Genomic DNA, 23,176 nt, shown 5'->3' with positions numbered 1-23,176 from the left:
CAAAGTAGTCACAAAATACGAGTCAAGAGTTTTGGGTATCCGTGAAGAAGTAGTTTTGCAGAGAGATGGAAAATGATTAAAAGCAGTCGCTTTTATGTAATTACATAAAAGATCGGCTACAGGCGATAGCCTGGATTTGGGTCGATGTGTGTGATACGCAATAATGCAAATCCCCTATCGCCCCTCTTTTTCCCACTGCAGACCATCATGACTACTCGGGGGCGAACCCCCTCTTGGGTTTGATGTTGTTGCTCGGCATCCCGGCTGGGATTTGCTGCTGTTGTCGGAAGAAGATTTTCAAGAAGAAGGCCAACACTGCTGCAACGCTACACGTAATAACAGTGGATCAATGGTTTCTTTATTTTTAACAATGATTACGTTTAGTGATGGCGGACAGTCTGGGCTGTCATTGAGTGTTGGCTTTTACAATATGTCCTTATAATTTAACTGTCAATGTTTATTTATGTCTCTTTGATTGGATTTTCCAGGAATTCAGTCTTCCTCCCAGGACATGTAGATATAATATATATAAATTGTCGTCTCGCCCACCCGGGCGGGCCGGTGTCCCCTTCAAGCTCGGGTTCTCCACCAGAGGCCTTGAGGGTTCTAGCAGGATCTTAGCTGTCTCTGGGACTGTGCTCTTCTGGACGGAGATGTCGGACGTTGTTCCTGGTATCTGATGGAGCCGTTCCCCCCAGCTCGGGGGGGGGTTACTGCCCCGATCACTACTGGCAGCACTGTCGCCTTCACTCCCCACATTTTCTCCGCCCCCTGGCTCCCCCTCCTTGCTGGGCTTCTGTTGCCTGAGGCATTCACTTGGCAGGTTGTTGCTGGGGGGGCATTTTCTTGATGTACTCTTGGAGGGATGTCGTTTCCTGCTGGATAGTGGCCTTGATGCTCTCTAGTCCTCGACCTCAGGGTGAAACCCTCCGTGCATTATAAGCAGCTTTCTTGTCTTGTTTTCGGTAGCTGGTATCTCTTCCAGTGGCCCGGATATTATGCCAGCGGGGTATCTGATTACTGGTCGGGCATAGCTGTACCCCCCCCCCCCCCCCCCACACACACACACATATAATTTCTATAGATCTCCCTCTTTTCTCTTTCCAGACTACCATAGATGCAGTTCATCCACCACCCAGCGGTCCTGCTGGACCTTGTCCTCCCTACACCACCCCTGGACAACTCTACCCCACCCCTGGACAACTCTACCCCACCCCTGGACAACCCTACCCCGCCCCTGGACAACCCTACCCCGCCCCTGGACAACCAGGAGCAGTAAGAACAAACTTTTGGCCTGGTTTTTTTTTCTTAGTATGACTGACAGACATAATGTCTCAATGCGAACGTGGTTTTGAATTAACGCGAGCGTTTCTTGTGTTTACAGGTGTACTACCATGGCCATGACCCCAGCATGGTACATAACACATTTATTACTTACCGTAATAACTACAAATTATAATACTAATCTATTTATTTAACCCTAACCTAAGGCAAGTCTTTGCTTCTGTCTGGATGCATACGTGTTCCTACACAGGGTCCTGCAGCTTATCCTCCCCCAGGGCCGCCTGGCTTCTCACCGACCCCAGTAAGCAATAAAGAAAACCCAAAGCAGCGCCTGCTCTCATACATGTTGTTCAGCATGACATCCGGATGGTTTCTTACTCCAGGCTGAATTTGGTCTCGTCTTGTGAATTGTCATTTCCCTTTCGAATCGTTCTGTTCCATGATTATGGACTGAAATTTCGATTCTCTTCCTATGCAGGGCTTTAACCCAACCTACCCGCCCCAGAATCCTGTCTACCCTCCTGCTGGCCCAGCTATGATCCCTGCCGCCCAGCCGCCACAATGGAATGGCCCCCCGTCCGGCCAGTACCCCCCAATGGTACGATCCATATCTTAATCTGAAAGGAATTCCGGAGAGGAATATTGATCGTTTTCAGACTTGGAGCTTTGCCGTTTGATAGAATGTTAGAGTAGAATGTTAGAGTACAAGTACAGTCAAACAGTAGCATGTATTACAGTACAAATACAGTCAAACATCCTGTCTAAGAGGAGCATTTCAAAAAAGCCCTTGCGGTCTTGTTTCCGTTGAGAGTACATGACTCCTCAAGTCTGATGAATATTTCATCATTGTATTCTCCCGCAATAGAAAAAGTCCAGACTGTCATTCATGAAACTGTCATCCGTGTGTGTGTGTGTGTGTGTATGTGTGTGTGTAGGGCTATACCCCAGCCATGTATAGCACTCCTCCACCAGCAGCAGAGAGAGATCCTGTTAAAGAGGCGATGAAAATGGAGAATATGTCTTCCTCACCTACTGATCCGTTACTGACTGGCACGCCAAAGGTAGACACACACACACACACACACACAGACACACACAGACACACACAGACACACTCAGCCACACACACACACGGACAGACACCAAAACATTTTGTGTTAGGTGTTTACATTGCAGAGAGAAAATAAACTGACATTGGATTATTTCTGGTTCTGTTCTTCAGTATATATTGTGATTGGAAAAAGTCAATACATTGTCCCAAAGTGTCACAAACTTGGACACTTCGTCTTTGGACTCCTTCATTCTCGTTCTTTTCTCCGCCTTTATCCGTGCTCGCCGCCGCCACACTGGACTGTTTTCGCTCTGCTTGCTCTGCTGGCTTTCCCACAGACATGCTCGGCGGCTTCCCCTCTCGTGCGGAGACAAGCCGTAACGTTCCAGGTGCCACGCGGCAGCAGTTTATGGATGATTTTAATATGCAATTCTAATTAAAGCGAATCCTCGAGGCAACAGAATTGAATTAGAAGTTTTTCCCTAATCGAATTACGCGATTTAATCGCCGAATCGTTGCAGCGCTACTTATCTAATTATGTAAAACATTTACATCAGTGTCACTCTGCATTCTGGGTGATTAATCAATAAATAATCAATATTTGACCAAATGAAAACATCCATGTCTTCTTTTTAACTAAAATATTCTCATTTTGTGTCCTCCACACAGGAACATGCTGCCCCCTCTCCTGCAGCTCCTGTGCCCCCCTCCTCCACCAGCACGCCCCCCTCCTCTGAAGGCGTCTACAAGTTTGAGATTGACGGAGAGAAATCTTCCAGCAACTTCCTGTAGGGATGCAGAACCGACAGCAGGGCCATCTTGTTATAATAGACCCGTCTTTCAGGTTGACAACAACTACAAAGTGATTTTTCTCAACGAAGGCGAAAACATTTTTGAATATTGTTCACTAGGGAGCCGTGACACGATTCTGTGTTCATGTTTACGGATATAAAGAAGACATATTCTTGGGCGATGTAAATTCCAAACAAAGTGATAATTTTGCAGGCAGAAGCAATCAATCCGTATGAAATAATAGTATGTATTAGTACATATTTCTGTCTAACACTTAAATATCCCAATTAATTAATCAACTTGACACGGTTCTGCCACTAAAGGGTCGTACGTGTGAATACTTCACTGAAACCTCGAGTTCAGTCGGGAGCATCTCATAGTCTGCAGTAATAAAAATGCTCGCTGGCCATTTGTAGGACAATCAAGGCCCTTCACCAGTAGATATTCAGCAGAACAAATATCATTTCCAGTATTCTGGTGCCTTTGAACAACTGATTTATTTGTGATTTCATTTAGCCGCCATGAGCCAATATCGGAGCTGAATTCCTCCCATAATGCAGATCAATCAATCTACCTCTACCCTCAAGACTGTTTGGGGTGGCCAATGGTCAAACCGACTTAATCCAAACCCACCAGTCCTGCAATAGAGATGATTTGATGCAACTAAAAGCTAACGGAAGAACCAATCTGACTGCCTTTGCCTCGTGCCTCTACTATTACAGCAGAGGAACATGCCATGCAGCATCCATTGCTGTGGCCCTCCTGATAAGTAGGAGATCATCATTGAGCTATTGTGACGGTTAAACTAGAATATAGACCCCAAAATGCAGAGACGTAGACCCGAGGGGATGTTTAAAGATAGTTTTACTGGCGCAAATAATTAAGACAGAACTGGGAGAACAGGATGGGCAGGCGTTGCAAAATACTGACCTAAATCACCGTGTGGCAGGGAGCAGAGGGTAGAGTCAGGCCTTCAGGAGGATGAGTGCAGCTGCATACGCAGCATGCAACACAAACAGGAAGCATAGCAGTAGTTAATGCCGAGCCGCTCAGATGCTCTGAACGCAGCGAGTGCCTTTTCATCTCACATGTGAAGATGACTAAACAGCTTTCCTCCTCAGCCTGTTTTTTTATTATTATTTTTTTTACCTTCGTGTACAGGATCCTGATGTAATAGTGATGGAGGTGTGAGCTATCGTTGAGTTTTAACACGCGACTCATTTCTGTGTGTGTAAATGTATTGTAAACAGCTGTCCTTGACTTACAGTGCAGCAAGGGAAGACTAAAAAAGGACGTTCCAACCACGTATACTGGATATTAACTGTTTATATTTAATATTTTACAGGGCTGGATAGGCAATGAAAGGGTGTGTAAAAATGCAGATGCTTGAATGAGGCATGTCCCAACTGATCAATCATTACAGACATTAGAGACATACAAGTACATATTCGTACTCTAGTCTAGGCACACTGATATCTACGCTAACAATTGTTAGCTTGCAAACTGGGGAACGGAATAATGTTGTAAATACAAAACCCTTAAAGTCCAGACGCTATGAATCTTTCCATTCTTCTCCGAGTCTTCCATGCTGCACTATTGTGTAACTATAATATACACACGCGTAGTTGTAGCTGAGACTTTGCTCCGTTTGTATGGTATTTAGGCCTCTTTAACCCGTCTACGGTTGAAATCTGATTCCCTACCTGTCGTTTTATAGCGTTTCATAAAGTACATGTATTCAATATGGGTGAATAAAGTGAAACATCTTGGTGCTCCAGTTGACTGCTTAATTATTCATCATTAATATCATTTTGCAGGTGTAACACTTGAAGGTCCTGGTCCATTCCGCATTGCAACATGTGAACGCTTTAATGTGAATATAGACATCTGGATGCAGCGCAACCAGGGCGAAAGCTATGACAGGAAGCGGACAGACCATTTTGAATTGTTTAATAAGCATTCATGGACAAAATAGAATTCATATCAGTCTGTGAAGGCCTTGCAGCCCCTGACAGCCCACGACTGGAACACACAGACTAACAAATCACTTTATCCAGCAATTACAAATACCCAGTCCACTGAGAAATTGGATACTTTTTGACCACTTTTAACTGTAAATAGGTTTTCCCTCTGATGCTCCATAAATTATATCATGGACAGAAGTTCTCCATCTGTGCATTTGACATCAGATAAGACAGACAGATAATAATCAGATTCAATCAATCTAACCTTGACCCGTCACTCCTCTGTCTTCCTCCATCTCTCCATCTCTCTCAGTCGTCTCTCCAGGATCTTTATCTGATGCTCCAGATGAGCTGTTTTATCAGCCACATTAGGGCCCTGTGAAGTCCCAACGCCCAACAGGACGCAGACAAGCACTAGGACAGCCAACCGGATGGCCAAGGTCTCTGTGTCAACATGATCGCTCAGGATGAGTCCAAAACAGATCAAAGCCAAGATCAACTTCAGCAGCCACAGGGCCTGCCTCAGGCTGGACGCAACCAACCGGAGGGCCAGGGAGAGCAGCCAGTAGCCGATGAGAGCTACGAGAACCCATCGTGCGACAAAGATCACACCCTCCGGGGTCACTTTGTCCGTAGGAAAGCTGGCTGTGGAAAAGAGGAACACAAGGATAACGATGAAGAGCGACGACAACGGCTACGCTTTGCTGCAATAACTAATTAGATCTCATTTTGATCCATTCAGGATTAAAAAGCAAAACGTATTTAACCTAAATTATATTTCAATCATGACTAAATCTTCATAAATACAGTAATACCACGACATCCGTGAAAAGGTGATTACAAAGTTGTTGTTTTCCTTTTGTCACTTTTCGGTTTAATTTTGAATTAAAAAAAATTCACATTTGGTAATATTTTGTAACTTCTTTTGGTTGAATGGCAGGTTGTAACCAGTGTGCATTGCCTTCACTGATGTTGGAGTGCGGACAAACGTCATCTTCTTGAATGTACAACAATATTTCTAAAAAGATTTAAAAAAACTATACGGCGAGATGTAGATCCGTACTTTTTATATCTGTACTGACTGTTTGGAACCACAACGGCGCAGGTCCTGAAAAGGTAGCAGGTACTTTCATTTAAAAATGGAAAAAAAAATATGTCAAGCCGAGTCGAACCAATCGTGTTCCGTAGGAATGGGAGTTCTGCACGCTGGCAGTGGACCGTTCGGTTTTAATGTGTGTGATTTTCACCTTGGATTCCAGCGGCCTGCAGAAGGTTCGACACATACTGGAGGAAGACATTCAGACCTGCAGCCAAACTTCCTGCCACAACATCCAGAACCTGAGAAAAAGACTGGAGGACAGAAACAGCGAGGTTAAGACAGTGACGTCGGCCACCGAAGAGTAGCCTTCAGAAAGGATCAATGTATGTCTCTTCCACACGTTTCATACTGGAATTCTTTTGTAAATGATATCAACTGGAAGAAAGCATGTTCAATTCCCAATAAGTTTTTTGTGGCAAATAAGGTGAAAGAAATTTATTTAAAAAATGACCCGGCCCCGGATAAGCGGCTGAAAATGGATGGATGTAATGATTCATAAATATTACCCTGCCAACCACTACATGGAAAAATTCAGAAGAAAAATTGATGTGAACTGTTCTTTCTGCAAAAAGCATCCTGAGACCGTCCAGCACCTCTTCTGGATCTGTACATATTCTGCATAATTTTGGAAAGACTTCAGAAGCTTTATCACTCGTAAACTTTATAAGAACTTCTCCTTAAAATGGGAAAACATTGTATTTTGTTTTTTCAGAAGGCAAACAAAAGGATTTTTTATTATAAACATTTTAATTATATTAGCAAAGTTCTATATCCACAAATGTAAATATAATAAGCAAAGACCTGCATTCAAATTTTTTTATACTGATAGTTTGGCGTATATAAAATTGATTAGTGATTAATTGAACAAAAAGGCTTCAAAAACTTTAAATATCTGTATCACCTATAAATTATTTGAGTAATGTTTTTGCATCTTAACCCCTGGTAATTGGTATGTAACCTTTATACACTCTTTGTGTATTTGTTTGTTTTGAAAAAAAAATAACCCGGAAGTAATCGCTCGCGCTCCTCACTTTTCCACAACAACATAAGGTTACGTCACACAGCTCCCATTTAGGCGGTGCTAAAATAAAATAGTTCCTTTCAAACACGTCTATTAATAAAATGAGTTTAAATAACGGTGTTTATGGACGATAACCGCGTTTTACATTATTATGTTCCCGACGTAATATCAATGTCACAGTTTTGGTACCTGGCCTCATGCCGGGGCTTCTGCTGACGTCACACGCTTTGTGTTCTCACCTTTTGTACAGACAGTACCGTCTGTTCCCCGGCCAGCCTGCCCAAGGAGCGCCTTCCTTGCTCGGCCAAGTCTGCTACTGCTGCCCGGAGCTCCTGGATCATTCCGGGGCGACTCTCCAACACTTTCTCCCCCGAAACAGAAAGCAACGACGCGCTGAGCGCGCACAGGCGCACGAAAGCAATTTGTTTGAAGAGGGGAAACATAGCCGAAATGTCAGGATCAGGATAAAAAAAAAAAAAACTATGAAAACTCAAAATGGGAGGTAAAAAGTTGGTTCTGCAGAGAAGCGACGTCGGGAAGCAGCAACAGATGTGCGGAGAAAAAGAAGTAGGACTAAAATGAGTGCCACCTCCTGGGCCGGGATGGCAGCAAAACAAATTCCACCCATTGTAAGATGTGCATTTACGCGCCAATAAAATGGATCGATGACAGAGAGCAAGCAATGAACTGCAACCGAGTCCTGGACACAGATCATAATAAGCAATCAATGAAACGATCCTTTCAAACACTGTGGATCCTTATTTTAAACAACATGGGACGCTCAGAGGAGACCATTCATTCCCATTTACTCACCAGAAAATAAACCTCTATCGATTTCCACTCATCAGCGTTTGACAGAAATGCAAAAAATAGATTTGGGCCTTTATTTTGAGCCACTTCCACGATCAATTGCCTTTTGGACACATTCCTCTCCCCTCTATCCAATTTCATGGTGAATATAGGGGGAAAGATTATCAATTTATTTTATCAATTACAATTATTATAAATTCATTTTTGATCTGCAGACAATAATTAGCAGGTTCTCTCCCTGTCTGCGTGGGTTCTCTCCAGGGTCTCCGCCTTCCTCCCAGCAGCAAACTCATGTAATATAGGTGAACTTGTGCATGTGAGAGTCGAGGGCATGCCCTGTCTCCCACGCAATGTCTATGAATAAAATATATATATATTGTGTTGTGAGAACAAGAGACTGTGAAGATGAATTTCCCTATGGGACAATAAAGGTTATCTATCTATATATCTATACACTGTATTTTTTAATTATCATCGTTCTGGTTGAATGGCCCTGGAAAGTGAAGGGTTCAACTGTTAAAATGTGTTTTGGGATTTATTATCTGTAACATTTGTTGAGACTATTGAGACAAGATGTGAAACAGTAAAAGGGGAATTAAAGATTTGCTAATTTTATTTTATTTTTCTGAAATTAAGCACTTTATTTGAACATGCACAATTTTCACATTTTATTTATTTTCTCTTATTTTGAAATGCAGCCCGACTTTTATTTCGTTAATGAGAGAACATTATACATAAATGTTCAGTTTTATGTTACCTGACAATAAATCTTGTCAAAAGGTTTTTGTACTGTACTGAATACTTTTAATGTGACAGTCAGGTATTGATTACATGCAGATACAGCGATACAATGAGGCAACTTAAATATCGCACTAAATAGTTTGATATTATGATCTTCTGGACCTTTGCTTCAAGACAAATTTTTGTTCAGTACCCCTGCGCTAAGGCAACAATCTATGTTATGTATAGTTTGTGCCATACACAAATCGTCCTATGATCAAGAGGTTGGCGGTTCAATTCCCATGTGTCCACTGTTGTTGTGTCCTAGGGCAAGACACTTCACCCACATTGCCTGTGTGAATGTTGTGAGCGGGTGAATGTCGGCGGTGGTCAGGAGGGCCGATGGCGCAAATTGGGAGCTTCGCTCCTGTCAGTCTGCCCCGGGCTAGCTGTGGCTACGGTATTAGCTTCACCTCCACCAAGTATGGAGTGAATGAATAATGCGCAGCCAAAATCATTGCCCATCACTTCTCTCACGCAGAAGGGCTGCACATTGCATCTGGTACCACCAGGACAGTTTGCAACCATCATCAAGATACATTTGACTTTTCACAACCAAAATACCTTATTACGGCTTTTACACAAGAAATCTTTTTCTCTTTGTCAAACCTCTCTAGTGATTTTGTTCATATTATTATACTCAGAAAGTACAGTCCAATAGTTAACATTTCTTCCACTCCTTCATTACTTTCTTCTTTTCTAACTTACATCACAGTGTTTGTTTATATCATGAATTATTAGTAACAAAAACCTAACATTCAGATCTTGTCAGACAGCGTGAAAACAATATAAAAGCACGTGCGCCTCAGTATGTGATGTGAAATATCACAGTGGATCAAGAAATACAAGTACCGGTAGATCGATAGCATTTTTATCAGTCACCCATTCACTGAGCACTGGTTCACGGAGAGATCAGTTCAGGTCAGGGGGTGTGATTGTTGTTGGGGTTGAAGGAGCTCCTTGAGAGAGAGTCTAATAAAACAGAAAGAGAGCATCAGTATCCACATAGTTCATAAAAAAAAAGCCCTTAAATATTTGGACAGTTTTTTGTTTCTTTTTTATTCTGTACAGTGCAGTTTAGCCACTTGGACAAGATGTTGTAGCTCTGAAAGCCTTCTTATTTAAAGATCACATATTATACTCTATTTCCACAGTACTTATATGAAATATCTGTAAACGTTTTTGTCAAAATAGCAAACAGATGCTGCAGGACAGCGTCCCTCTTTTCTGTCTCAAACAGCTCTGTCAGAAACTGAAACTAAGTTCATTGTGCGCAGCTGCGTGCACGCAATGAATGTGCATGCATGTGCACGTTCGCCCTCTGTGACATCACACAGATCTGGAAGGCCCAATCTGCAGAGAGACTATCAGTCTGTCAGTGAAGACCAATTCCTGTTTAACTAGCAATGTGCTAGACGCAGGAAAACCTGTCTCCTAGTCGGAATGGGGATGATGCTAACGGAGGGCTAGAAGCTCCATTGAGGTTGTCTTTGAGAATAAACAGGAAAGTGTTGGAACCTTACCGAATACTGTTCGAAGCTGCGTCTCTGTCTGAAGAGAAGGAAGCAGAGGACGGCGGAGACGACTGTCTGGGCCAGAGTGAAGAGAAGAAGGGTCGCCTTCACGCCTCTGCTCATCTTCTGCTTGCAAAGGGAACAGAGCAAGAATCAGTCCTTAGAATGAACACAACGTAGGCATTAGGTCGGTCAGCAGGTCTAGCAGCAAAGGTGTGTTTCCCCTGTGCTGATCTCTGTCACCCCTTTTATTTAACATGACGTCAGTCAGTGTGTCAGTCGCCGTGCCGTCTGTGGCGACAGCGCGGCGACCCGTGAAGCGGAGACCAACCTGGGCGTAGTGGTGCTGGCTACAGGAGTCCGCCGTCGTGCAGACCACGTCAGGGTGCTTGTCCATGTCCACGAAGTAGACGATCAGGGCAATCACTGACAGCAGAGTGGACACCATGCCCACTAACAAACACACTCTCAGCTGAAAACACACACACACACACACAGCATTTCATGCTTTACAGTGGCAGGAACATGGGAGTACTTTGTGCAGAAGCTACAGTGGTACAAATACTGTAGAACCTCCATAATTCATGTATGTAAAAAACTAAACATACAAAACTGTAGCAGCCCCTGATATAAGGCAGTAATGGAGAAGAATAAATAGCAGGACAGAAATCCAGCTTATCAGGCTGTAAGAGTCCGTTTGAACATGAAGGGCCGCTGTTTGTGTCCTCTGGAGACTCACTGTCTTCATCGTGCATTGTTTGTCCAAGACGATGGCGACGGCTCCAGCTAGGATGAACTGGAATCACACAAACACACAGTCAAGCTGCAGGGCATCGCACAACGACGGCCGGGACCGCTGCAGGTTGTCCTCTGACGTTTGTTTCATTTATGGACACAAATAATAAGAAGGGCATCGACCACGGTACGCATCTCAGCCCGGATCCACTTGGCGCATCCGTACGCAAAGTGTCATGGCAGCTTATCATCGCTGAGAAAACGCTCTCCGTCATTTTAAGAGTCTGATAGGAGGCTCAGACAAACACACACACACGCACTCACTGTCAGACCACTCCACCAAGGAACGCCCAGGCTGACCACCTCGGTGGCCTCGGTGAAGTGAAGCGGGATGGAGTAGGACATAACCATCAGCCCCAGCATCACCTGACTCACCTGAGACACAAGCACACAGAGCGTTAGCATCTAAAACCAAACACGAAGACTGTCATTGCCTTTTTGCCTTCCAAATCACCAGATAGAGGATAAGTGAATTCATCTCTCAACATCATCTCTCATTCCTGTTAATAACTCCGGACACTGACCCCGAGACATTTGGGCTCTCCCCTCTGGATGGCAGCGTGCAGGGCCTGCTGCGTGTCAGTCAGCTTGACAGCGTTGACGTCCTCGAGGACCTGCACTGTCAGATCCCTGGAGACGGACACGGCCATCGCCTGCACGAGAGAGCAGAGTTTCAACCATGGCTTCATAGAGATCAGGAGAGACCAAGTGGCAACCTCCGGGAAAATGAAAAGAGCTCCTCAGAAAGCCATAGAGGTGATGATGTCACACTGTTTGATGCAAACCAATGACCTGTACGTTGTAGATTTGATTTGGCTGCTTGTCCACTCCTTGTTCTTATTTTTATCTCCGCCGAGGTGAGGCGGAGGTTACGTAAAAGCCGTCTGTCTGTCTGTCCGTTAGCAAGATAACTCAAAAAGGTCTGGAGGGATCCATATGACATTTTCAGGAAATGTTGGGAATGTTACCAGGAACAGATGATTACATTTGGGTGATGATCCAGAATAGATTTTGGATTCTGGATCAGTTTTAAATTCTCGTTAACATTCCAGTCAATTAAGTTTCAAAATGTGTTCCTCAATATCTCGGTTGAATATTGACTGATGTTTATGGAATTTGACACAGTTATGTAGGGTGGGGGCCTCTATCTCACCACCAAATTTCATCTGGATCAGATCCAGATTGGAGTTATTAAAAAAAAATTCATCTTAACATTGGCCGTTACTGTATTTGAAAATCTGTTACAAATACACATAAACTCCGATTCACTTTTTACTTTTCATGGTTGGTGTATAAAGAGACAAAGAACAATTTAGAAGCTTTTGGTGATGATCCAGATCACCGTGTGGATGGTGTAAATCTAATTCGGAGGGGAATGAGATGCTCGGCGGAGGTCTGCGCTCTCCAAGTGCTTTTCTAGTTGTTTTTTTTGGGCTGTGATTTTCCTGAGGTGTACTATGAGAAGAATTTGAATACTACCCCAATTAAATACAAGTATTTGCAACATATCTGGCATTGTGTTGTGCAAAAGAGAGATGCCTTCTATTGTGACCACCAGGTGTGTAACACAAAGACAAATGAAAACCCCAAGATAGTCCAGGAGGGGGCAGCATAGGCCTACAAACACTAAACAAGGCACCATTATTAGATTTCAGGCAAAAAAAACAAGGAAAGGAAAGAAAAGAAAAACAACAATGAATGGTCCAATCACGAGGTGGGGGCGGGGCAGATGGGGGCACCGATGACCTTTGACACACTGTAAGATGTTGAAGTTGGGTAACAGATTTTTGCTGATGGGACAGTTGCCTTTGCTTTTGCAAGATTACGCAACTCTTTCAAAAGTAAAACAAATTAAAGCCGCAAGCGGCGTTGTAGGCCCTCGCCGGCCGACAGGCCGTTGAGCTGACCCGCCGACGCACGCCGCTTTTGTCCTGAGTGCTTCGCAAGTGTTTAGATTTGAGCTGCATTGGTAGCTCACAGTTTAGTCAAATCTTTATTTGGATTATATGGCCATCTGCCATCAGGAGTTTTTAAGTTTCAATCCAATATGGCCGCCTTCCTGTGTGTCTGGGGGCGTGGCCATAATTTTTTTTTTTTTTGCCCTGACTTGACGCATGTGTGTACCGAATTTCGTGGCTGTCCGACAAAGTTGGCGTCGGACCCCCCATAGGCACAATGCATTGTGATTTTTGTAGGTGGCGCTAGCGCGCCACTTTTTCATGCACAAATTTAAAACACATAAAATAATTAATTTTTCGCCGGTTCTGAGCTTGGTTCAAAGTTTGGTGAGTTTTCGAGCATGTTCAGGGGGTCAAATTGCCGTTTAAACAGCAGAACAAAGAAGAAAAAGAAAAAGAAAAAGAAAAATAAAGAAGAAATAAAGAATTTTTGCAAAAACAATATAACTTTTTTTCTGAGTATGCGATTTCTACACAAAATACATTTTCGGAATGGTCTCGACGAGGGCTACGCGTCTGTGGGGGCACACAAACACGAGTTGACGAGCTTCGCTCGTCAACTCGTGTTTGTGTGTGTGTCTGTGTGTCTGTGTGTCTGTGTTGTTTAGTGTCGGGGTGTGTGTGTGTGTGCTGTTGAGTGTCGTGGGTGTGGGCGTGGGTGTGTTGGTCGCCCGATGGTTGACTCGCTGCGCTCGTCAACCATCGGAAGACAGTTACAAACACGAGTTGACTCGCTGCGCTCGTCAACTCGTGTTTGTGGATCTCTGTGTGTGTGCATTTGTGTTGTTTAGTGTCGGGGTGTGTGTGTGTGCTGTTGAGTGTCGTGTGTGTGGGCGTGAGTGGGTTGGATGCTGAGGGTTGACGAGCTGCGCTCGTCAACTTTGCCGAGGGTTGACGAGCTGCGCTCGTCAACTTTGTCGAGGGTTGACTCGCTACGCTCGTCAACTTGTCTTCTGCGTTGCAAAAGCAATAGCCCCTTACGCCTAGAATAGGCGCTCGGGCCTAATAAGCATGACGTGTTCTGGATGGCCTGCAACACGGAACATTTCTGAGCAATGGACTAGAACCCCTCATCCGAGGCCCCCCCCCCCATCACAGAAGAAATCTATCCCAGAATCATATCAATACTGCTTGTGAAAGGCAAAAGATAAGATATCGTGTTATGGGGGGGGGGGGGTGCAGTAAGGACACTACGTTACAGATTATGAACAAACATTATGGAAAAGAGGAAGGAACCATTCTTTTTTTTTCCTGTCATTGATCTCAAAACTCTACTGACACATTTGGATTTGAAACTTTTCTCGGTTGCTATTCTGGGATGGGAACTTTCTATTTCTACTGAACATTTTTAAGAAAGGCCAACGCTTTTCCTCCACCTTTGCAGACGGTCATTTGGTTTCCATCTATTTCTTTATTATTTGAAAATCTTCAGACAGATGACAAACATTAATGGTGACGCTGATCGATACTAAACCCGAACTACCGGACAAATTAAAGAGATAAAACAAAACCACATTTTGTGATAAAAAATAATAATCCTGTGTGTGTCCCCTTATCAAAGTAATGGGGTCTATTCCGGGCCAGAACTGCGAATCTCATTTGGTGGCTCGGTTGGAGCGATTACGCGTCGACGCAGGCTGGATGATCGTTTACGCACACGATAGGCAGAGATTAAATCTTATTGCGTAAAACTGACCATCTACGGAACACCCCCTATCTATAAACTAGTCCTTCGCGCTATGGCGCAACAGGATGCGCTCTTGTTGTTGTCTGTCTCGGTATTGGAAACCAAAGAATGTGTGATTCCGACCTTTTCTCCTGGACGTATTTACGCGTTTGTCCTCTTCGCGCTTCTCTCGGCCGCTCCCGGTTCAACTCCTCTCCCCGGATCCTCGTACGTTGGGCCGGGTGTTGTGTGTCCACCGAGGCGCAGATTGTTCTCTGACTTTTTGGATGAGAGCCAGCGGAGCTCCTCCTTCTCATCCTCCCCGAGTTTCAGTTCCAGAAGTCGTTTCGTTGTCGAAATTTCTCACTGTTATTTGCTCATCTGAGGGACAGAAGGGAACCCGCACAAATCTGTTGCTCTCGGCTGTCATCTCTGCACCCGCAGACCTTTGATCGGGCAGAGACAGACCTTTGATCCGGGCAGAGACAGACCTTTGATCGGGCTGAAACAGACCTTTATTTATTTATTTATTTATTTATTTATTTGAGCATCAAACATTAGGCATAAACTCAAAATGAACAAAAATAAAATAAAATAAAGCAAAATAAATAAAATAAATAAAATAAATAAAATAAATAAAATAAATAAATAAACACGTTTTCAGAAACACATGTTAAGACGCTCAAAAGGAGTAGGATGGAGTGTGACCTTATAAAATCACACATAATAAAAACCTCCATGAACGCAACCTCTCAGTGTTCCAGTAGGTATTCAAACAAAATACATTTGTAGGTAGTCCATTTTACCCATCAATACGTGCATACTTTAAAAATACCTCATAGTTGTACTTTCTTTTAAAAATAATTATACTTTGACACAACTTCAATTCAATATCCAAGTTATTAAATAATTTTACACCACAGATACAGAAGCCTTTTCTTGCAGTTCTTATTTTATTTATACCTTAACATTTCTCAGCCCTCTAAAGTTGTATCCTCCTTCCCTCTCAGTGAACATGAGCTGCAGATGGCTTGGTAGTCATTTTTTGTTGCTTTATGAAGTATTTGAACCGTACCGATATAGTCCCTGTCTCTCCTCTGGACATGTCCAAACCATCGGAGTCTGTCCTCTCTGACCTTGTCTCCAAAACACCTGAACTTTCACTGTCCCTCTTATTGTCTCATTTCTAATCCTCCCATCGTGACGATGAGCAACGCGCAGTAAAGTAGTTCATTCATTATCTTTGGCGAGGGGCGCCAGTTCACCGAGGGAGCGGAAACGGGTCCTCTCTCAAACCCGCCTTCGCCCATTTGCGTGAATTCTTAAAACCTGGCAACACAGAGGCTCACGCGCGTTTCTCCCCTGGTTCCGGTTGTGTTATTTTACCTGCGTTTTCACCTCGATAACGGGGTTTTTGGAGGATATGATTTACCCCGCAGGCCGTTTGGGGGGACTGACAGGTAAGAACGACTCCCTTGTTCCTGAAACTCCAACATTTTCTATCGCAAACATTCTCTTGTAAAAGAGAAAACACTAGTGACAGCTAGTTAGCACGAAGAGATGATTAGCTCATAGTTGGCCACCGCTAGCAACGTTTTGGCCTCTCCGACTTGCCGTAGTAGGCTGTTTTGATCTCTCCGACTTGCCGTGGTAGGCTGTTTTGGCCTCTCCGACTTGCCGTAGTAGGCTTTTTTTGGCCTCTCCGACTTGCCGGAGTAGGCTTTTTTTGGCCTCTCCGACTTGCCGTAGTAGGCTTTTTTTGGCCTCTCCGACTTGCCGGAGTGGGCTTTTTTTGGCCTCTCCGACTTGCCGTAGTAGGCTTTTTTTGGCCTCTCCGACTTGCCGGAGTAGGCTTTTTTTGGCCTCTCCGACTTGCCGGAGTAGGCTTTTTTTGGCCTCTCCGACTTGCCGTAGTAGGCTGTTTTGACCTCTCCGACTTGCCGTAGTAGGCTGTCTTCCTCGTTCTGGGGCACTTGTTGCTATGACTACCCCCACACAAGGTTTCGGCAGAAACTTCTGAGCTCGCAATAAAGACACCTGACTCACAAAATGGCCTCTTGTCCGGTACCAGACTTCCCGGCCGTCATAGTTGCTCTCGAGCATTTGAAAGAACTGGACGCGCAGCTGAAAGCAGACGGAACGCCATTCCTCCGCGAAGCCAGTCTGCATCTGACAGCGATCACTGCTGCCATTGCTGAGCTGGAGGCAGAAAGGCGTGCTGCTCATGAACGCTTGGAAGTGGAAACCATAGAAAATAGTAAGTTAGGACGCCGCGTTAAATACACGGCAGAGAAAATGAGCCACGAAATGACGTCTGACGCCACGGCAGCCCGAGCATCGAACGCCGAGGAGACGGGGAGTCTTCAGGAAGAACTCGCCGCAGCTTCTCAGCTACGAGACGCCACCGTGGCGAGGCAGGGAACCCTCCTGAGCCAAAACCAAGCGCTGCACCAAGAGCGGGAACGACTGAGGGTTGAACACGGAGATATCGTTGGTGCTCTGAATGATCAAATCGCCATCCAGCGCGGCGTACAGGTGCAGATCGACCAGACACGGGAACAGATGGGGGAACTCGGGTCCTTCGCTGCTGCGGTCAGGCGGAACATGATAACGTCACAGCAAAACGCGGCGCTGGAGAGAGAGTCGCTCGCTATAAAGCGGGACGCCGTGTCCAGAGAGAAGGACCGGGTGGACGGAGAGGTTAAACGGCTGACGCGATTAATCGGGAGGAGCGGCGGAGAACTGGAGCACATCGGTAGCAAGAAACGGCAAAGCGACGTTCACCTGGACGAGCTCAATACCCACGTAGCCAAGATGGAGGGCGACTTACGAACGCAGGCCACATCCCGGCGCCGGCATCTGGAACAGCTGGAGACGGAGACCACAAGGCATCGAGAGTTCAAGCAGCAGAGATGGACGCTGGAGGCAGAGCTCCGTGCACAGAGGGAGGAGTTCAGTGTTACTGCGCAGCGTCTTCAAGAGGACATGTCCACGTTGGAACGCAAGACGGAGGAGCGACGAGCAGCAAGTGACCTTCGTCACCACGCCCTGGCTCGGAGTCACGAGATGTTCAAACGGCAGCGTGATGAAGAGGAGGAAGTACGGGCGGAGCATCTCCACGCGGCGCAGCGGCTGGAGCGATCCGAACGGCAGCTGGAGGAGAACATCGGCGCCGTAGTCGAGCACAGAGCGGAGATTGAGAAGATGAGCAAACAGATTGCAGAGCTCCTGGAGGCCGAGACGATCAACAAGCGCGCGTTCGCGAGAGACCGGGAGGAAATGGACACGAATGTGGACAAAGAGAAAAGGAATGTCAGCTGGTTTGAGGGGGAGAAGAAGTGCTTAAAGAGGCTCGTGGAGGAGGCAAGGCGAAAGCAAGAGGAGCACGTGTTCAAGGTGACTTCTGATATGAATGTAACCAAGAGGAGATATCAGGAGCTTCAGCAGGAGGAGGCGGGCCTCCAGCGGCAGCAGCCCGAGAGCAGGGACGCCGACCGGCTGATGGCGGAGTACCGAGAACGAGAGGACGAAGTGCGTCGAGACACGGAGCGGTGCGCCGCTCGGACAAAACGCACCGAGGAGCGGCAGGAGGAGCAGCAGGAGGAGCTGGAAGAGAACGAGGAGGCGCTGAGGGGACTGGAGGCAACGTGGGAAGGAGAGCGATCCAGGCGCCAACGGCTGGAAGCGCAGACCTCCGAGCTGAGGAGGAAGAGGAGCGGCCTGGAGCTGTCCATTCGGGGCCTGCAGGGGGACAGCGGCTCCCTGCTGGAGCCCAGAGACAGAATGAGGTCTGAGCTGGAGGCGCTGCGAGGACGCCACCTGGAGGTGCTCGAGCAGCAGGCCTCGGAGCTGAGAGCTCCGGAGACGGGCGTCTATAACGGCAGGGTGAAGCTGGAGCAGGTCGGCGTGGAGAACAGCAGGCTGCGTCTCCGTCTCCGGCAGGCGACGGACGCCGTCGGGACAGCCGGAGAGGACAGGGACAGATACCGGCAGGAGAGTCTCCGGCTCGGGCGCGACGTCCAGGCTTTGTTGGACGGTTTACACAAAGGTTGGAGACGGGATGTCCTCGTCACTCGGGACTTCCTGGGCGGGGGACGTCTTGTTCTGGACCGGGCGGGCGGCGAGATGAAGAGCAGGGGAGAACATCTAGAAAACATCGGCGCAACGCTTCATCAGCTGATGCTCGACTTTAGCAACCAGCTGGGACGTCAAATAAACGCTGAAACGGAAAATACGGCGTGTTCAAAGTTCAGCGACGTCCAACAGAACTCTGTGGAGTTCATTAAAACGGCCATGCTGCCATAGGAAAGATGAAATAGACAGGAGAGCATGCTGCTTTAACTTGGCATGAAATGCGTGTTTGTTTTGTCTTACCTCTGGGGGTGATATTTAATAAGTTCTCTTCTTCCCACTCCTTTTCAAGCACTATGTAATGTATTATTTGCTATTTTTGTGTACATGAACTTTGGTGTTTGCTTTGGACATATTGTTGGGTATTTGTTTTTGGTGGATTTATGGTTTCTTGTACACGAAAAGGTTTTGTTTTGTTTTTTAATTTTTATTCTGCTTGAAACAAACAAATAAATAATAAATACCTCGACTATTCATGGATAAACAGATTGCAAATGATTCCTGCCATTTTCTATGTGCTTATTTACCAACTTGTTTTCTGCTTTTGTTTTTAGAGAATCTCCAGAAATCTGTGAAATTTGTGTGTTTAGAAATGTGTCAAGTTAGGACTAAACGGAAAAGAACAAATATTCATCAACGTGTTTGAAGCAAAGAACCTGTGTGTGTGTGTGTGTGTGTGCGTGTGCGCGTGTGTGTGTGCCTTATCAGCAGAGGGCAGACGGTACCAGCTGTTTCTGCCCCTGTGACCCTGCCCCACATTTAGCGGGTCAACACAACCAAGCGCTTCCCTCTGAAGAAAAGCACGGGGACATTTGTCCCTTGGTCCCCGTCGTTGGGACACGCAGAGGACGAGACAGATCCTTCGGAACGACAACAGAAGAACCCGGTCCGGTCCGGTCCGGTGAAGACGGTGAGTCGGCGGCGCCGTGATACCCGTGGTCGTGTCTCTAGATGAACTCACAAGCAGCTGTTCACCGAGTAGCGCTGAATCGTCAGCTCGTTGTGTTTTACGCGCTCGACCGGAATGCGTTGTGAAATTGTTATTTTTAGATTTTGAAAATTCAGCATTTTGAACTTTCGCAATGGAAGATGACCATTTTTGTACTTTTATTCTGTCATTTTTTTTGTAGGTAGATCTCTCCATACCATAATATACGGTAATATCGGAGTCTCATCAAGTCTAATTTTTATTTTGCCAAATATATATATATATATATCAAGATATTTGATAAATATAAATATATATATATATTTATATTTATCAAATATCTTGAAAACCGCCTCCTCTGCTTCTTCAACTACGCTGAGCGTATCAGCTAAGCTAAACATTAGTGAAACACCATTAACAGTTCATGTGTTAGCATTTCATATTAGCATTGAACATGATGGTACAGCCTGTATTACATGGCTCTGTGTGTGTTAGCATTTCATATTAGCATTGAACATAATGGTACAGCCTGTATTACATGGCTCTGTGTGTGTTAGTATTTCATATTAGCATTGAACATGATGGTACAGCCTGTATTACATGGCTCTGTGTGTGTTAGCATTTCATATTAGCATTGAACACACACACCTACACACACACACACACACTGTAATGTAATCAGGTTGTTAAAGGTAAACGGTGACCTGCCTTCCTCCCATCTTATGCAACCATCACTCATCACAGTAGTAAATGATTCTCGTAGCAGAGGTTGTCTGCAGGATATAAGTCACACGCACACCTACACGCACACCTACACACACACACACACACACACACACACACACACACACACACACACGCACGTAATCGATGAGGGCTTGTGTTTGAGATATATCCATGCAGGTGAAGAAATACTGTTAAAAAAAAAAATGCTTTCAAAAATATAAAATGCAGTCGGTTGCATGAATTTAGAAAAACGCAAAGTCATGTGGAAAAACACGGCGAGCTCGTCCGATGACGCCGGACTCGTTCCGTTTATTCTCTCCCGTCACTTGAGTGGGCGTGTCCCCGTCTAACCTGTTGCTGGTACGTGTGTGTGATGCTCTGGGTGACGTCTGCGCTGACTAAGCGCCACCCCCTCCCTGACGCTTCAGAATAAGTGGCAGCGAGCGGTCATGTTTCCACACACGCGCACACAAGCAGGAACACATCCGGCGCGTCTCCGTTTGTGCTGAAACGATTGAACGGGGAGGAAGCTTAAATCCGCCGGACCCTGCTGAAGGCATTTCACCGAAGCTCGGAGCAGATAGATCAGCCATGGAGACGATGGGTGAGAAACTGCGACTCGGAATAGATTGTGTGTAGCTGCACAGAGAGAAGGTTCTGTTTGAGATTCTGCGTGTCTGCCTCCATGTACGAACCCGAAAGGATTTAAATTCATAGGACTAAAGGGGGGGGGGGGGGGGGGGTTGCCTTGTTCTCTCTTGAGTCATTTTGGCTTCTTCCTCTTCCTCCTTTGACCTCCGTGACCGTTTGGTGTTTCACTTCTTCCTCCATCTCCGCTCGCATGCCTGACCTGACCGCCTCCATCTTGTCTCTCTAACAGTGTGTCCTCCAATGGGCGGCGGCGTCACGAAGCTCTACGCCCCCCCGACGCAGAGCCTCGGCGGCACCGGCCTTCGCCGTTTGGATCCCCGCCCTGGCATGGACACGAGCCCGGATCCGGTTTCCCTCCAGGTGAGTCGGTCACAGCGGGCGCGTTTAGTAAACGCCCTCCTGGGGGGGGGGGGGGGGGGCGTTCAATCAACCAACCGCTAACTGTCTCGTTCACGCAGCAGCGACGGGGCTGCGACCCCGAGGAGCTGCTTGGGCAGTGCGAGGAGGCCCTCGGGGACAGACCGTCTCGCTTCCACAGGAAGTTCAACCCCGTCGGTAACGGAGACATCGCCCCCTGCAGTCCCATCAGGGTGATGCAGTGGAACATTCTGGCCCAAGGTAGGCTGCGCTCTCATCTCCTATCAGCACTGGGGGGAGGAGCATGTTGTTGTTTAGCTCGTGGAAGCTAACGCTCTACTGACGTCAGATCTCTGTCTCCTGTCCTCCAGCCCTCGGGGAGGGGCTTGACAGTTTTGTCCAGTGTCCCCCGGAGGCCCTCAGCTGGACCCGCAGGAAGTACCTCATCCTGGAGGAGATCCTCACGCACCAACCTCATATCCTGTGCTTGCAGGAAGTCGACCATTACCACGACACCCTCCAGCCGCTGCTGGCAGGCCTGGGCTACAGCAGCAACTTCTGCCCCAAGCCCTGGTCCCCCTGCCTGGGCGTGGAGGGCAACAACGGCCCCGACGGCTGCGCGCTCTTCTTCAATCGGACGCGATTTGAGCTCTTGGACAGCGTGAATGTGCGTCTTTCGGCCATGAAGATTCCAACCAATCAGGTGGGTCGACTCGTTGCGAAGCCACGCTTACTCCCCCCCCCGGTCATTAGCGGCCCTGACACGTAGCCTCCCTTTCTACAGGTTGCCGTGGTAACAATGCTCCGTTGTCAGAGCACAGGGAGACGCTTGTGCGTGGCGGCGACCCACCTGAAGGCTCGCTCGGGCTGGGAGTGGCTCCGCGGCGCCCAGGGCGCCGACCTCCTGCAACACGTCCAGAATCTAATCCACAAGCACGCCGGCGCGTCTGCGGGCGTCCCGCCCCCCAGAATCCCGCTGCTCATATGTGGGGACTTCAACGCTGTCCCGTCTGAGGAGGTGTACCGGCGCTTCACGGCGTCGCCCCTCAGGCTGGACTCGGCTTACAAGGGACTCAGTCCGGACGGCTCCACCGAGCCGCGCTACACCACGTGGAAGATCCGGCCCACCGGGGAATGCTGCGCCACTCTGGATTACATCTGGTACAGTCGGGACGCGCTGAGCGTGGACGCCGTTTTGGACCTGCCCACCGAAGAGCAGATCGGACCAGACAGGCTTCCGTCTTTCGGCTACCCGTCGGACCATCTTTCGCTGGTTTGTGATTTCAGCTTTAAGGAGCAACGAGGAAACGAGCCGGCGCAGAAACACGGACGATAAAGTTCAGAGCGCCCCTCAAGGAAGAAGCGACACGGAGAATCCAGAGTTCCTGCTGCTGACGTAATATAGACCGACTAATAAAGCGTTTTTCATAAAGACGTGTGCTGGAGTGACTCTACGAACACGCCTAAGGGTGATGGCATAAATAGTCAACATTAAGGAACCGACACCTCATTGGCCGTTTGACCGACGTCCACTTTCATTCACTCCATCTTCTCTCCTTCGGGTGTCGGTACTGGTTTTATTTTTCATTTTGTGACCAGTTTTAGAAATGAAAAACATTTTTTTCGCCCCCAATGACGAATTTGCTTTT

General features: G+C 46.7%; 4 protein-coding genes and 1 long non-coding RNA gene across 6 annotated transcripts; 3 read left to right on the top strand and 2 right to left on the bottom strand.

The window, feature by feature from the left end:
* Positions 1–1,241: 1,241 nt before the first annotated feature.
* LOC137906294 (uncharacterized) lies at positions 1,242–1,586 on the top strand. The gene is made up of 3 exons (XR_011105893.1): positions 1,242–1,275; positions 1,385–1,414; positions 1,535–1,586. It is a non-coding gene; the product is annotated as an uncharacterized lncRNA (long non-coding RNA).
* Positions 1,587–5,068: 3,482 nt separating this feature from the next.
* tmem109 (transmembrane protein 109) lies at positions 5,069–7,748 on the bottom strand. The gene is made up of 3 exons (XM_068751380.1): positions 7,451–7,748; positions 6,339–6,441; positions 5,069–5,736 (listed from the first exon to the last, which is right to left on the bottom strand). The coding sequence occupies exons 1-3, from the start codon at positions 7,652–7,654 to the stop codon at positions 5,366–5,368; spliced, it is 678 nt and encodes a 225-aa protein (XP_068607481.1). The 5' UTR covers positions 7,655–7,748; the 3' UTR covers positions 5,069–5,365.
* A 902-nt stretch (positions 7,749–8,650) lies between these two features.
* On the bottom strand, positions 8,651–15,008 carry tmem176 (transmembrane protein 176). Of its 2 annotated transcripts, none has more exons than XM_068751297.1 (7): positions 14,879–15,008; positions 11,635–11,763; positions 11,375–11,485; positions 11,055–11,111; positions 10,647–10,787; positions 10,325–10,444; positions 8,651–9,773 (listed from the first exon to the last, which is right to left on the bottom strand). In XM_068751297.1, exons 2-7 carry the CDS (start codon positions 11,758–11,760, stop codon positions 9,714–9,716), a joined length of 615 nt encoding a protein of 204 aa, XP_068607398.1. In that variant the 5' UTR covers positions 11,761–11,763; positions 14,879–15,008; the 3' UTR covers positions 8,651–9,713. The 2 variants fall into 2 exon arrangements, with proteins under 2 accessions (XP_068607398.1, XP_068607399.1); XM_068751298.1 differs by having other exon boundaries at positions 10,325–10,441.
* A 1,775-nt stretch (positions 15,009–16,783) lies between these two features.
* On the top strand, positions 16,784–19,183 carry ccdc175 (coiled-coil domain containing 175). Its single transcript, XM_068750966.1, has one exon. It carries the CDS (start codon positions 16,784–16,786, stop codon positions 19,037–19,039), a length of 2,256 nt encoding a protein of 751 aa, XP_068607067.1. The 3' UTR covers positions 19,040–19,183.
* A 1,075-nt stretch (positions 19,184–20,258) lies between these two features.
* On the top strand, positions 20,259–23,105 carry LOC137906423 (nocturnin-like). Its single transcript, XM_068750685.1, has 5 exons — positions 20,259–21,123; positions 21,400–21,530; positions 21,629–21,788; positions 21,899–22,230; positions 22,312–23,105. Exons 1-5 carry the CDS (start codon positions 21,111–21,113, stop codon positions 22,861–22,863), a joined length of 1,188 nt encoding a protein of 395 aa, XP_068606786.1. The 5' UTR covers positions 20,259–21,110; the 3' UTR covers positions 22,864–23,105.
* Positions 23,106–23,176: the final 71 nt, after the last annotated feature.

This window comes from Brachionichthys hirsutus, chromosome 17 (assembly GCF_040956055.1).
Source record: "Brachionichthys hirsutus isolate HB-005 chromosome 17, CSIRO-AGI_Bhir_v1, whole genome shotgun sequence".
NCBI classification, from domain to species: Eukaryota; Metazoa; Chordata; class Actinopteri; order Lophiiformes; family Brachionichthyidae; genus Brachionichthys; species Brachionichthys hirsutus.
The sequence above is the reverse complement of the archived record's forward strand: the minus strand, read 5'-3'. Positions and strand labels throughout refer to the sequence as shown.

Bases quoted from the DNA above. Each gene is read 5' to 3' on its own strand.
- ccdc175 (XM_068750966.1), top strand. From the start codon at position 16,784: ATGGCCTCTTGTCCGGTACCAGACTTCCCGGCCGTCATAGTTGCTCTC.
- tmem109 (XM_068751380.1), bottom strand. From the start codon at position 7,654: ATGTTTCCCCTCTTCAAACAAATTGCTTTCGTGCGCCTGTGCGCGCTC. The intron at 6,442-7,450 runs GTGAGAACACAA...TCTGTCCTCCAG, and splicing joins CGGTACTGTCTGTACAAAAG to TCTTTTTCTCAGGTTCTGGA. The intron at 5,737-6,338 runs GTGAAAATCACA...TCTTTTCCACAG, and splicing joins GCAGGCCGCTGGAATCCAAG to CCAGCTTTCCTACGGACAAA.
- tmem176 (XM_068751297.1), bottom strand. From the start codon at position 11,760: ATGGCCGTGTCCGTCTCCAGGGATCTGACAGTGCAGGTCCTCGAGGAC. The intron at 11,486-11,634 runs GTCAGTGTCCGG...CTTGTGTCTCAG, and splicing joins GAGAGCCCAAATGTCTCGGG to GTGAGTCAGGTGATGCTGGG. The intron at 10,445-10,646 runs GTTGGTCTCCGC...TCCCTTTGCAAG, and splicing joins GCCAGCACCACTACGCCCAG to CAGAAGATGAGCAGAGGCGT.
- LOC137906423 (XM_068750685.1), top strand. The intron at 21,789-21,898 runs GTAGGCTGCGCT...CCTGTCCTCCAG, and splicing joins GTGGAACATTCTGGCCCAAG to CCCTCGGGGAGGGGCTTGAC. The intron at 22,231-22,311 runs GTGGGTCGACTC...CCCTTTCTACAG, and splicing joins TGAAGATTCCAACCAATCAG to GTTGCCGTGGTAACAATGCT.